Genomic DNA, 13,508 nt, shown 5'->3' with positions numbered 1-13,508 from the left:
GACTGACTAGCTATCCTGAGTCCTCCACTCAGCTCATCTCCCTGTACTGACTAGCTATCCTGAGTCCTCCACTCAGCTCATCTCCCTGTACTGACTAGCTGTCCTGAGTCCTCCACTCAGCTCATCTCCCTGTACTGACTAGCTATCCTGAGTCCTCCACTCAGCTCATCTCCCTGTAGGACTGACTAGCTGTCCTGAGTCCTCCACTCAGCTCATCTCCCTGTACTGACTAGCTGTCCTGAGTCCTCCACTCAGCTCATCTCCCTGTATGACTGACTAGCTATCCTGAGTCCTCCACTCAGCTCATCTCCCTGTACTGACTAGCTATCCTGAGTCCTCCACTCAGCTCATCTCCCTGTAGGACTGACTAGCTGTCCTGAGTCCTCCACTCAGCTCATCTCCCTGTACTGACTAGCTATCCTGAGTCCTCCACTCAGCTCATCTCCCTGTAGGACTGACTAGCTATCCTGAGTCCTCCACTCAGCCCATCTCCCTGTACTGACTAGCTGTCCTGAGTCCTCCACTCAGCTCATCTCCCTGTACTGACTAGCTGTCCTGAGTCCTCCACTCAGCTCATCTCCCTGTAGGACTGACTAGCTGTCCTGAGTCCTCCACTCAGCTCATCTCCCTGTACTGACTAGCTGTCCTGAGTCCTCCACTCAGCTCATCTCCCTGTACTGACTAGCTGTCCTGAGTCCTCCACTCAGCTCATCTCCCTGTACTGACTAGCTGTCCTGAGTCCTCCACTCAGCTCATCTCCCTGTACTGACTAGCTGTCCTGAGTCCTCCACTCAGCTCATCTCCCTGTACTGACTAGCTATCCTGAGTCCTCCACTCAGCTCATCTCCCTGTAGGACTGACTAGCTGTCCTGAGTCCTCCACTCAGCTCATCTCCCTGTACTGACTAGCTGTCCTGAGTCCTCCACTCAGCTCATCTCCCTGTATGACTGACTAGCTATCCTGAGTCCTCCACTCAGCTCATCTCCCTGTAGGACTGACTAGCTGTCCTGAGTCCTCCACTCAGCTCATCTCCCTGTACTGACTAGCTATCCTGAGTCCTCCACTCAGCTCATCTCCCTGTAGGACTGACTAGCTGTCCTGAGTCCTCCACTCAGCTCATCTCCCTGTACTGACTAGCTATCCTGAGTCCTCCACTCAGCTCATCTCCCTGTACTGACTAGCTATCCTGAGTCCTCCACTCAGCTCATCTCCCTGTAGGACTGACTAGCTATCCTGAGTCCTCCACTCAGCTCATCTCCCTGTACTGACTAGCTATCCTGAGTCCTCCACTCAGCTCATCTCCCTGTACTGACTAGCTGTCCTGAGTCCTCCACTCAGCTCATCTCCCTGTACTGACTAGCTATCCTGAGTCCTCCACTCAGCTCATCTCCCTGTAGGACTGACTAGCTGTCCTGAGTCCTCCACTCAGCTCATCTCCCTGTACTGACTAGCTGTCCTGAGTCCTCCACTCAGCTCATCTCCCTGTATGACTGACTAGCTATCCTGAGTCCTCCACTCAGCTCATCTCCCTGTACTGACTAGCTATCCTGAGTCCTCCACTCAGCTCATCTCCCTGTAGGACTGACTAGCTGTCCTGAGTCCTCCACTCAGCTCATCTCCCTGTACTGACTAGCTATCCTGAGTCCTCCACTCAGCTCATCTCCCTGTAGGACTGACTAGCTATCCTGAGTCCTCCACTCAGCCCATCTCCCTGTACTGACTAGCTGTCCTGAGTCCTCCACTCAGCTCATCTCCCTGTACTGACTAGCTGTCCTGAGTCCTCCACTCAGCTCATCTCCCTGTAGGACTGACTAGCTGTCCTGAGTCCTCCACTCAGCTCATCTCCCTGTACTGACTAGCTGTCCTGAGTCCTCCACTCAGCTCATCTCCCTGTACTGACTAGCTGTCCTGAGTCCTCCACTCAGCTCATCTCCCTGTACTGACTAGCTGTCCTGAGTCCTCCACTCAGCTCATCTCCCTGTACTGACTAGCTGTCCTGAGTCCTCCACTCAGCTCATCTCCCTGTACTGACTAGCTATCCTGAGTCCTCCACTCAGCTCATCTCCCTGTAGGACTGACTAGCTGTCCTGAGTCCTCCACTCAGCTCATCTCCCTGTACTGACTAGCTGTCCTGAGTCCTCCACTCAGCTCATCTCCCTGTATGACTGACTAGCTATCCTGAGTCCTCCACTCAGCTCATCTCCCTGTAGGACTGACTAGCTGTCCTGAGTCCTCCACTCAGCTCATCTCCCTGTACTGACTAGCTATCCTGAGTCCTCCACTCAGCTCATCTCCCTGTACTGACTAGCTATCCTGAGTCCTCCACTCAGCTCATCTCCCTGTAGGACTGACTAGCTATCCTGAGTCCTCCACTCAGCTCATCTCCCTGTACTGACTAGCTATCCTGAGTCCTCCACTCAGCTCATCTCCCTGTACTGACTAGCTGTCCTGAGTCCTCCACTCAGCTCATCTCCCTGTACTGACTAGCTATCCTGAGTCCTCCACTCAGCTCATCTCCCTGTAGGACTGACTAGCTGTCCTGAGTCCTCCACTCAGCTCATCTCCCTGTACTGACTAGCTGTCCTGAGTCCTCCACTCAGCTCATCTCCCTGTATGACTGACTAGCTATCCTGAGTCCTCCACTCAGCTCATCTCCCTGTAGGACTGACTAGCTGTCCTGAGTCCTCCACTCAGCTCATCTCCCTGTACTGACTAGCTGTCCTGAGTCCTCCACTCAGCTCATCTCCCTGTACTGACTAGCTGTCCTGAGTCCTCCACTCAGCTCATCTCCGGGGGAAGAATATAAAAAGGGTACTTCCTGTATCTTAAAGGGATACTTCCTGTTCCTCTTGCCCCACTGAGATCACATCACATCCTTGGCAATAGTCAACAATACCGTGACTCCATTCAAAAACTGTACCTGAAAAACAGTTTGTAACTAATCTCATCTGACATGACTAGATTGATTAAAAGCACCGTGGAGGAGACGTACCTACTTCTATAGGAAGTCAAATCTTCATGGAGTTAAGGAGAACAGGAAGCATTTTGGTACTGGCCCTCTGTCTGTTCTGCCTATGCCTCCCTCGTCTTGTTATAAGGCAGGGTGCTGCCTGAAGTGTACCGTCAGTCAGTCAGTCAGTCTGCCCGCCCGCCCGCCCGCCCTGAAGCAAAGGCAGAGCATCCGGACCAGACCGGGGCCAGGCAAGTGAGACTTCATGCCTCAGATACTAAGTCTCACAGACACCGTCGACTCCACAGAGCTTTGGCTTGTGAGAACCTGGACCCATAGCCACTTAGTATCACATCCGGCCGTGATTGGGAGTCCCATAGGATGGTGCACAATTGGCCCAGCGTCGTCCGGGTTTGGCCGTCATTGTAAATAAGAATTTGTTCTTAACGGACTTGCCTAGTTAAATTAAAAGGTTAAATAAATTATTTTGAAGTGTCTCAGAGTACGAGTGCTGATCTAGAATCTGTCCATACAATATTATTAGTATGATCTCTATCAGGCCAATGTTCTCTGTCCTGTTCTCCATCCTGATCACTGTTCTCCATCCTGACCACTGTTCTCCATCCTGACCACTGTTCTCCATCCTGACCACTGTTCTCCATCCTGACCACTGTTCTCCATCCTGACCACTGTTCTCCATCCTGACCACTGTTCTCCATCCTGATCACTGTTCTCCATCCTGACCACTGTTCTCCATCCTGACCACTGTTCTCCGTCCTGACCACTGTTCTCCATCCTGATCACTGTTCTCCATCCTGACCACTGTTCTCCATCCTGACCACTGTTCTCCATCCTGACCACTGTTCTCCATCCTGACCACTGTTCTCCATCCTGACCACTGTTCTCCATCCTGATCACTGTTCTCCATCCTGATCACTGTTCTCCATCCTGATCACTGTTCTCCATCCTGATCACTGTTCTCCATCCTGATCACTGTTCTCCATCCTGATCACTGTTCTCCATCCTGATCCTACTCTAAGAGGCATTGTGGATACGGGCCCTGATTAGACGACCGTAGTGAAGCAGTCACTGTTGAGCCGTGGACTTGTACGTCTCTTCAGGGAACAGTGTCTGTGGCCATTGGGCACCTGGATCACAACATCAAGTGGTCTCTTTTCCCACCTCAGTGACTGAATCAGTTTACAGAAACTCTCTCTATATATAATAACATTATTAATTCATGTAAAAATCATAAAATGACCAAACCCGTTCACAGGATAACAGTAGAGTTTCCTCCAGTCTCCACAGATTTGGGAAAATCCACATTTTGTTTTTATACCCCAACTTTGTGGAACATTCTGGAGAGTTCACTGCAGTTAGATGTGCCGGTGCCACTCACGAAGTTTAAATGATTGATCGAGGACCTCTATGTAGTTGAATGTGATTGTTTTAAAATGTTTATTTTATCTTGTTTTTACTGTGCTGAATGTGATTGTTTTAAAATGTTTATTTGATATTGTTTTTACTGTGTTGAATGTGATCGTTTTAAACACGTACATGTAGTATGTGTTAATATTCAGTTTATTATTGTCATGTGTACAGGGCTCTCTTATAAAACAGATTAGAATCTCAATGTGACTCCCTGTTTAAATAATGGTTCAATAAATCAAATCCTCATACTGTGTCTCTCTCCCCGTAAAGCCATGTGTTCCTGAGTGCGTTTCCCCTGAGTCTGCTGCTTAACAAGCTGCTTGATTTGAGGTCCTTCAGAAATCCCTCTATCCCCCTCCCTCCCCTTCTCCCTCCCCATCCATCTCACTCCATCCCCCTCCAGCTCTCCCACCATCCCTCTCACTCCAGCTCATCCCCTCCCTCCCTCCCTCCCCCCAGCTCTACCCCCTTCTCCCTCCCCATCCATCTCACTCCATCCCCCCCCCAGCTCTACCCCCTTCTCCCTCCCCATCCATCTCACTCCATCCCCCTCCAGCTCTCCCGCCATCCCTCTCACTCCAGCTCATCCCCTCCTTCCCTCCCTCGTATCCTTGGGCCCCCTGGTATGAAGGGAGAGCAGAGAGATTTAAACAGCTTCAGTCTTATTTTCTCACTTTAAGGTCAGAACCAGTGATCTGTGAAGCCCACATAGACAAATATGACAGTGTGTGTGTGTGTGTGTGTGTGTGTGTGTTTTTGTCCACGTCCATATACTGTAACTCTACCTTGGGTGGCACATAGAACTCCAACAGGAACTTGTCACCCCCTTCGTCCCTCCTGGTCTTCCTCAGCAGCAACCTACACTTCTGCCACTGAGGCACCCCTATACAGTTAGTATCATCAGCTACCATGTAACGCAGAGCACCCTCTCTCTGGATCTCCAGCAGCTCAGCCTTGTGCCCCTGAGACCCCCTGGGAAGACGCAGTCTCTGGGACCATCTGTCCCCACCTGGCTCCCCTCCTCCGTTGACCCGTCTGACCCCTCCGGACCCCACTACAGGGTCTGGTTCAGGGGAGGCGTGGCGGTGCCAGATCTCCTTCACCCCGTCCACCACACACAGACTCATGTTCCTCAGAGAGAATCCCTTCTTGAAGCGGGCCTTGGGGTGTCCCACTGACACGTCCTCTGAGCTGCGTGACTGGCCCAGAGCAGAGGGCTTGTGGGCAGGCTGAGGGGTGCGGGAGGTGGCCATAGAGGAGGAACTGCCTATCCCTTCTAGTCCTAAACCTCCACTGTCCATACTGTCCAGGGACTCGCTGGAGGCACCGGCGTCCTTGCGCCGCTGATAGAGGTCGTTGTGTCCGTAGGGCAAAGGGCAGCCCTGGATCCCCAGGAAGGGAACAATGCTGTATTTGGGGGGAGCGTTGGAGCCGTCGTCCCCTGGCAAGAGCGAGGCCTGGTGGTCCCTGGCCTGGGTGACAGCAGCAGAAAAACACTCCAGGAAGTGTCTGGCGAAGTGCTGCGAGAAGCTGCCGTCGGCGCCCGGGGAGTCGTAGCACGGGTTCTCCGTCAGGAAGCGGCGGAACTTGTGGGCAAAGTCGGCGGCGGAGGCACGGGCATGGAGCTCGCAGAACTCTCGCCAGTCGGGCAGCGGGCATGAGGAGAACTCCGGGCTGCCGGGCACTGCCGCACTGTTCATCACTGGGCCATGCCAACCCACCTGGGAGAGGCTGAGAGAGATGACAGAAGGAAAGGAAGAGGGAGAGAGAGAGAGAGGTGTGAGGTGAGAGAGCGAGGTGAGAGAGAGAGAGGTGTGAGATGTGAGAGAGAGCGAGGTGAGAGAGCGCGTTCCAACATACCGTGTGTCTGTCACCAATAGCAGGGAAAGACACATTACAGTGAGAATGTGTGCAGCCTAGCATATACAAATGACAGCGCCAACAGTCCCTGTCGTGTGAAAAACAGAAGATGTGGGAATGAAACAGACTGCTGAGGCTGGGAGATCGTGAGCGTGTCATTTCCCTAAATAGAGGCGACAGGCCACAGCCCTTCTCTCTCTGTGGAAGAACGATCTCCCCACACAGCCCTGCTACACCGACACACATCAATCACAAGGCTCATATACCAGCTGACATCATATGTTGTTAAGAGGTTATTGACATGGACGTGACTAGAGCCAGATGGAATCTGCAGGAAATCATTTCCTTTTAATAGTTTTTATCCGGCTGTGTTCATCTAATAAAATAAAAAATCTGTATCCTTGTTTTGTACCAGTGTTTGGTTTGGAATTCTACAGATAGCATGACTAAAGCGCAGATACAATATAATTAAATACAATCTAAATTCAAGAGAAACTTAATATATAGCTAAATGTCTAAACTCAAACTGATGAGTTCTCCCTACCTCTCTTCCCTTTGTCTATAGGCAGCCTGCATTAGTTGTTATCCCTGTAAATTAATGTGACAGAGACCACCTGGTTCCTCCTCTCCTACTGGAGATACTCATCCCTCTCATATCTCATCCCCCCCCCCCCCCCCATCTCTCACTCTCATCCCTCTCACCCCCCATCTATCTCATCCATCTCACCCCCCCATCTCTCTCCCTCTCATCCATCTCACCCCCCCCCATCTTTCTCCCTCTCACCCCCCATCTCTCTCTGCCTCTCTGGATGTATGACTCAACCATATCCCTTCACTCCCTGCATCGCCAGGCCCAGGCTGTGCCAAACCACATCAGATCACACACAAACGCTCTCGCTCTCTCCCCCTTCTCCATCCCTGCCCCCCCCCCCCCCCCCGTTCTCTCCACTCTGAAGCCCTGCAGTAAAGAACCAACTGAGCTGGATTAAAATCAGGTCACATGAAGGACCCTGACTGAGCCCAGGGAAGGATAAGGAGAAACCCCACAGTACATAGAGCTGAGAGAGAAACCCCACAGTACATAGAGCTGAGAGAGAAACCCCCCAGTACATACAGCTGAGGGAGAAACCCCCCAGTACATACAGCTGAGGGAGAAACCCCCCAGTACATACAGCTGAGGGAGAAACCCCCCAGTACATACAGCTGAGGGAGAAACCCCCCAGTACATACAGCTGAGGGAGAAACCCCCCAGTACATACAGCTGAGGGAGGGAGCTTCCATCTACCACCTTCTTTCAACATGAAAATACTTGTTTGTGATGCACCGAGATAAAAGTACATCTAGAGTTTGTGGAGGGAAGGGTAAGATAGGGGGAGGAAGGAGGAGAGGATAGGAGGGAGGAACGAGGGAACAAAGGATAGGGCGAGGAAGGAGGGAACAAAGGATAGGAGGGAGGAAGGAGGGAACAAAGGATAGGGCGAGGAAGGAGGGAACAAAGGATAGGGGGAGGAAGGAGGAGAGGATAGGAGGGAGGAAGGAGGGAACAAATGATAGGGGGAGGAAGGAGGAGAGGATAGGAGGGAGGAAGGAGGGAACAAATGATAGGGGGAGGAATCAAATCAAATTTTATTTGTCACATACACATGGTTAGCAGATGTTAATGCGAGTGTAGCGAAATGCTTGTAGGAGGAGAGGATAGGAGGGAGGAAGGAGGGAACAAATGATAGGGGGAGGAAGGAGGAGAGGATAGGAGGGAGGAGGGAGGGAACAAAGGATAGGGGGAGGAAGGAGGAGAGGATAGGAGGGAGGAAGGAGGGAACAAAGGATAGGGGGAGGAAGGAGGAGAGGATAGGAGGGAGGAAGGAGGGAACAAATGATAGGGGGAGGAAGGAGGAGAGGATAGGAGGGAGGAAGAAGGGAACAAATGATAGGGGGAGGAAGGAGGAGAGGATAGGAGGGAGGAGGAAGGAGGAGAAAATCAGAAGACAGGTTCATGTTAAGTGAAATCCCTCGCCTCTCTCAACTCTGGATCCTGTCCCAGAGGAAATACAGCAGGAATGATCGGCATCAATGTCTCCAGTCTTCCCTCAGATGAATCCCAGCCAGAAATCAGCACAATGTAATTGAAGAATCCATAGTCTCGAACCCCTTCTGGGAAAATTGGATAACACTAAACAAACAGAGTTATTTATCCAAAATGGAGATGTACGGGTAAACCACTTCTTCAATCTTTTTGGCCCTATAACAAAGAACAAACAGCAAAAACATATACATGATCAAATACAAATCTTAGTTTCTATTTAAAGACTGCCCTAAAAGGCCTGTGGTGTTGATGGTATCCTCAATGAAATGATAAAATATACAGACCACAAATTCCAATTGGCTATACTAAAACTCTTTAACATCATCCTTAGCTCTGGCACCTTCCCCAATATTTGAAACCAAGGACTGATCACCCCAATCCACAAAAGTGGAGATAAATTTGACACCAATAACCACAGTACCGTGGGATGAGTCGACAGCGACCTGGAAAAATCCTCTGCATTATCATTAACAGCAGACTCTTACATTTCCTCAATGAAAATAATGTACTGAGGAAATGTCAAATTGGCTTTTTACCAAATTACCGTAGGACAGAATTTTTAAAGGGTCTGCTATGCAAATTGATGGAAAGTGGTGTTGGGGGAAAAACATACGACATTATAAAATCCATGTACACAAAATGGAAAAATATTTGGGACAAAAAAATAAACATTTTTCCACAGGGCCGTGAGGTGAGACAGGGATGCAGCTTAAGCACCACACTCTTCAACACATGTATGTAACCTTTCACTGGCTCAGCGACCAGGAGATAGTGTGCTAGGCTCAGCAACCAGGAGATAGTTGGCTAGGCTCAGCAACCAGGAGATAGTTGGCTAGGCTCAGCAACCAGGAGATAGTTGGCTAGGCTCAGCAACCAGGAGATAGTTGGCTAGGCTCAGCAACCAGGAGATAGTTGGCTAGGCTCAGCGACCAGGAGATAGTTGGCTAGGCTCAGCAACCAGGAGATAGTTGGCTAGGCTCAGCAACCAGGAGATAGTTGGCTAGGCTCAGCGACCAGGAGATAGTATGCTAGGCTCAGCGACCAGGAGATAGTATGCTAGGCTCAGCGACCAGGAGATAGTATGCTAGGCTCAGCGACCAGGGGATAGTATGCTAGGCTCAGCGACCAGGGGATAGTATGCTAGTCTTCTGTTCCCACATGCTTCAAGAGGGCCACCATTGTTCCTGTTCCCAAGAAAGCTAAGGTAACTGAGCGAAACGACTACCGCCCCGTAGCACTCACTTCTGTCATCATGAAGTGCTTTGAGAGACAAGTCAAGGACCATATCACCTCCATCCTACCTGACACCCTAGACCCACTCCAATTTGCTTACCGCCCCAATAGGTCCACATGACGCAATCACAACCACACTGCACGCGGCCCTAACCCATCTGGACAAGAGGAATACCTATATGAGAATGCTGTTCATCGACTACAGCTCGGCATTCAACACCATAGTACCCTCCAAGCTCGTCATCAAGCTCGAGACCCTGGGTCTCGACCCCGCCCTGTGCAACTGGGTACTGGACTTCCTGACGGGCCGCCCCCAGGTGGTGAGGGTAGGTAACAACATCTCCACCCCGCTGATCCTCAACACTGGGGCCCCACAAGGGTGCGTTCTGAGCCCTCTCCTGTACTCCCTGTTCACCCACAACTGAGTGGCCATGCACGCCTCCAACTCAATCATCAAGTTTGCGGACGACACTACAGTGGTAGGCTTGATTACCAACAACGACGAGACGGCCTACAGGGAGGAGGTGAGGGCCCTCAGAGTGTGGTGTCAGGAAAATAACCTCACACTCGATGTCAACAAAACAAAGGAGATGATTGTGGACTTCAGGAAACAGCAGAGGGAGCACCCCCCTATCCACATTGATGGTACAGTGGTGGAAAAGGTGTAAAGTGTTAAGTTCCTCGGCGTACACATTACAGACAAACTGAATTGGTCCACTCACACAGACAGTGTGGTGAAGAAGGCGCAGCAGGTCCTCTTCAACCTCAGGAGGCTGAAGAAATTTGGCTCGTCACCAAAAGCACTCACAAACTTCTACAGATGCACAATCCAGAGCATCCTGTATCACTGTATTGCCTGGTACGGCAACTGCTCCGCCCACAACCGTAAGGCTCTCCAGAGGGTAGTGAGGTCTGCACAACGGATCACCGGGGGCAAACTACCTGCCCTCCAGGGCACCTACACCACCAGATGTCACAGGAAGGCCATAAAGATCATCAAGGACAACAACCACCCGAGCCACTGCCTGTTCACCCCGCTATCATCCAGAAGGCGAGGTCAGTACAGGTGCATCAAAGCAGGGACCGAGAGACTGAAAAACAGCTTCTATCTCAAGGCCATCAGACTGTTAAACAGCCACCACTAACATTGAGTGGCTGCTGCCAACACACTGACTCAACTCCAGCCACTTTAATAATTAAAATGTATCACTAGCCACTTTAAAACTATGCCACTTTATGTTTATATACCCTACATTACTCATCTCATATGTATATACTGTACTTGATACCATCTACTGCATCTTGCCTATGCCGTTCTGTACCATCACTCATTCATATATCTTCATGTACATATCCTTTACCCCTTTACACTTGTGTGTATAAGGTAGTAGTTGTGGAATTGTTAGGTTAGATTACTCGTTGGTTATTACTGCATTGTCAGGAACTAGAAGCACAAGCATTTCGCTACACTCGCATTAACATCTGCTAACCATGTGTATGTGACAGATATTTGATTTGAGTTAGTACTACAGGATGCAAATTTCTGTTTGAAAAGGCTAGCCTTAGCTTTCTTACCTGCCTGTGTATATTTGTTCCTAACTTCCCTGAAAAGTTGCATATCACGGGGGCTATTCGATGCGAATGCAGAACACCACAGGATGTTTTTGTGCTGCTCAAGGGCAGACAGGTCTGGAGTGAACCAAGGGCTATATCTATTCCTAGTTCTACATTAAGACGGTGAGGAAGGCACTTTTAAAGAATAGCCAGGCATCATCTACTGACGGGATGAGGTCAATGTCATTCCAGGATACCCCGGCCAGGTCGATTAGAAAGGCCTGCTCGCAGAAGTGTTTTAGGGAGCGTTTGACAGTGATGAGGGGTGGTCGTTTGGTCGCAGATCCATTACGGATGCAGGCAATGATCGCTGAGATCTTGATTGAAAACAGCAGAGGTGTATTTGGAGGGCGAGTTAGTTAGGATGACATCTATGAGGGTGCACGTATTTACAGATTTGGGGTTGTACTTGGTAGGTTCATTGATAATTTGTGTGAGATTGAGGGCATCAAGCTTAGATTGTAGAATAGCCGGGGTGTTAAGCATGTCCCAGTTTAGGTCACCTAGTAGCACGATCTCAAAAGATAGATGGGGGGCAATCAATTCACATATGGTATCGAGGGCACAGCTGGGGGCAGAGGGAGGTCTATAGCAAGCGGCAACAGTGAGAGACTTGTTTCTGGAAAGGTGCATTTTTAGAAGTAGAAGCTCGAATTGTTTGGGTACAGACCTGACTAGTAGGACAGAACTTTGCAGTAGATTGCAACACCGCCCCCTTTGGCAGTTCTATCTTGGCGGAAAATTTTATAGTTAGCCATGGAGATTTCAGGGGTTTTGGTGGTTTTCCTAAGCCAGGATTCAGACACGGCTAAGACAAATGGGTTGGCAGATTGTGCTAAAGCAGGGAGTACAACAAACTTAGGGAATAGGCTTCTAATGTTAACATTCATGAATCCAAGGCTTTTACGGTTACAGAAGTCAACAAATGAGAGCACCTGGGGAGTGGAGCTAGGCACTCCAGGACCTGGATTAACCTCTACATCATCAGAGGAGGAGTAGGATAAGGGTACTGCTAAATACTATACGAACTGGCCGTCTGGCACGTTCGGAACAGAGGAAAAGGAGCAGGTTTCTGGGCATAGATACATAGTGTACAGACAAAGGTATGGTAGGATGTGAGTACATTGGAGGTAAACCTAGGCATTGAGTAATGATGAGAGCGATATAGTCTCTAGAGACATTTAAACCAGGTGATGTCATCGCATATGTAGAAGGAGGAACAACATGGTTGGTTTTTTATTTTACCTTTATTTAACTAGGCAAGTCAGTTAAGAATAAATTCTTATTTTCAATGGCAGCCTGGGAACAGTGGGTTAACTGCCTGTTGATGGGCAGAACGACAGAGTCGTACCTTTGAACTTGCAACCTTTCGGTTACTAGTCCAACACTCTAACCACTAGGCTACCCTGCCGCCCCAAGGCATATTGAGCAGGGCTAGAGTCTCTACAGTGAAATAAGTCAGTAATCACTAACCAGGACAGTAATGGACAAGGCATATTGATATTAGAGAGAGGCATGCGTAGCCAAGTGAACATATGGGTCCAGTGAGTGGTTGGGCTGACTGGGGGACACGGCGATTCAGACAGTTAGCAGGCCGATGCTAACAAGCTAACAGTTAGTAGGCTGGGGCTAAACAAGCTAGAAGTTAGCAGACCGGGGCAGGAAAGCAAGCAGTTAGCAGACTGGGGCTAGCAAGTTAGCCTTTGGGGGACATCGCGATGAGGGTAAGTCTGTTTTTGCCTCTTCGTGCAGTGACATCGATAGACCAGCTGTGGAATTAGTAGGGTTCCAGGTAGCTCTAGGTAGCTAGCTGGCATAATATACAAAAGTGTGCTAACATAATTGTAAAAGGGTTTTCTAATGATCAGTTAGCCTTTTAAAATGATAAACTTGGATTAGCTAACACAATGTGCCATTGGAACACAGGAGTGATGGTTGCTGATCATGGGCCTCTGTAGATATTCCATGTAAAAAAAAAAAAAAAAGCCGTTTCCAGCTACAATAGTCATTTAAAACATTAACAATGTCTACACTGTATTTCTGATCAATTTGATGTTATTTTAAATGGACAAAAAAAGAAGCTTTTCTTTCAAAAACAAGGACATTTCTAAGTGACCCCAAACTTTTGAACGGTAGTGTATATATGTTCATCAGATGGTTTTAGTACCCTAGCAGTAACTGTGTCTGTCTGTGTCTGTGTCTGTGTGTGTGTGTGTCAGATGGTTTCAGTACCGTTAACAGTAACTGTCCCAGGGGATATGGACAGGAAAGGGACATTACTTGGAGCAGAGGCAGAGAGGCAACTCCAGCCTGCTAAAACACATTGACCAGGAGACA

General features: G+C 49.4%; 1 protein-coding gene across 6 annotated transcripts in view; it reads right to left on the bottom strand.

Annotated features, from left to right (window-relative positions):
* The window catches only part of LOC110508074 (SH2B adapter protein 2), a 34,242-nt gene that overhangs the window by 16,649 nt on the left and 4,085 nt on the right, over positions 1 to 13,508 (bottom strand). For all 6 annotated transcript variants that reach the window (XM_036965650.1, XM_036965651.1, XM_036965652.1 and 3 more), the window contains exon 2: positions 5,167 to 6,112. In XM_036965650.1, coding sequence (XP_036821545.1) covers positions 5,167 to 6,081 — 915 coding nt within the window. In that variant the 5' untranslated portion in view covers positions 6,082 to 6,112. The remainder of the gene's footprint in view (positions 1 to 5,166; positions 6,113 to 13,508) is intronic.

This window comes from Oncorhynchus mykiss, chromosome 27 (genome assembly GCF_013265735.2).
Source record: "Oncorhynchus mykiss isolate Arlee chromosome 27, USDA_OmykA_1.1, whole genome shotgun sequence".
NCBI lineage: Eukaryota > Metazoa > Chordata > Actinopteri > Salmoniformes > Salmonidae > Oncorhynchus > Oncorhynchus mykiss.
The sequence above is the reverse complement of the archived record's forward strand: the minus strand, read 5'-3'. Positions and strand labels throughout refer to the sequence as shown.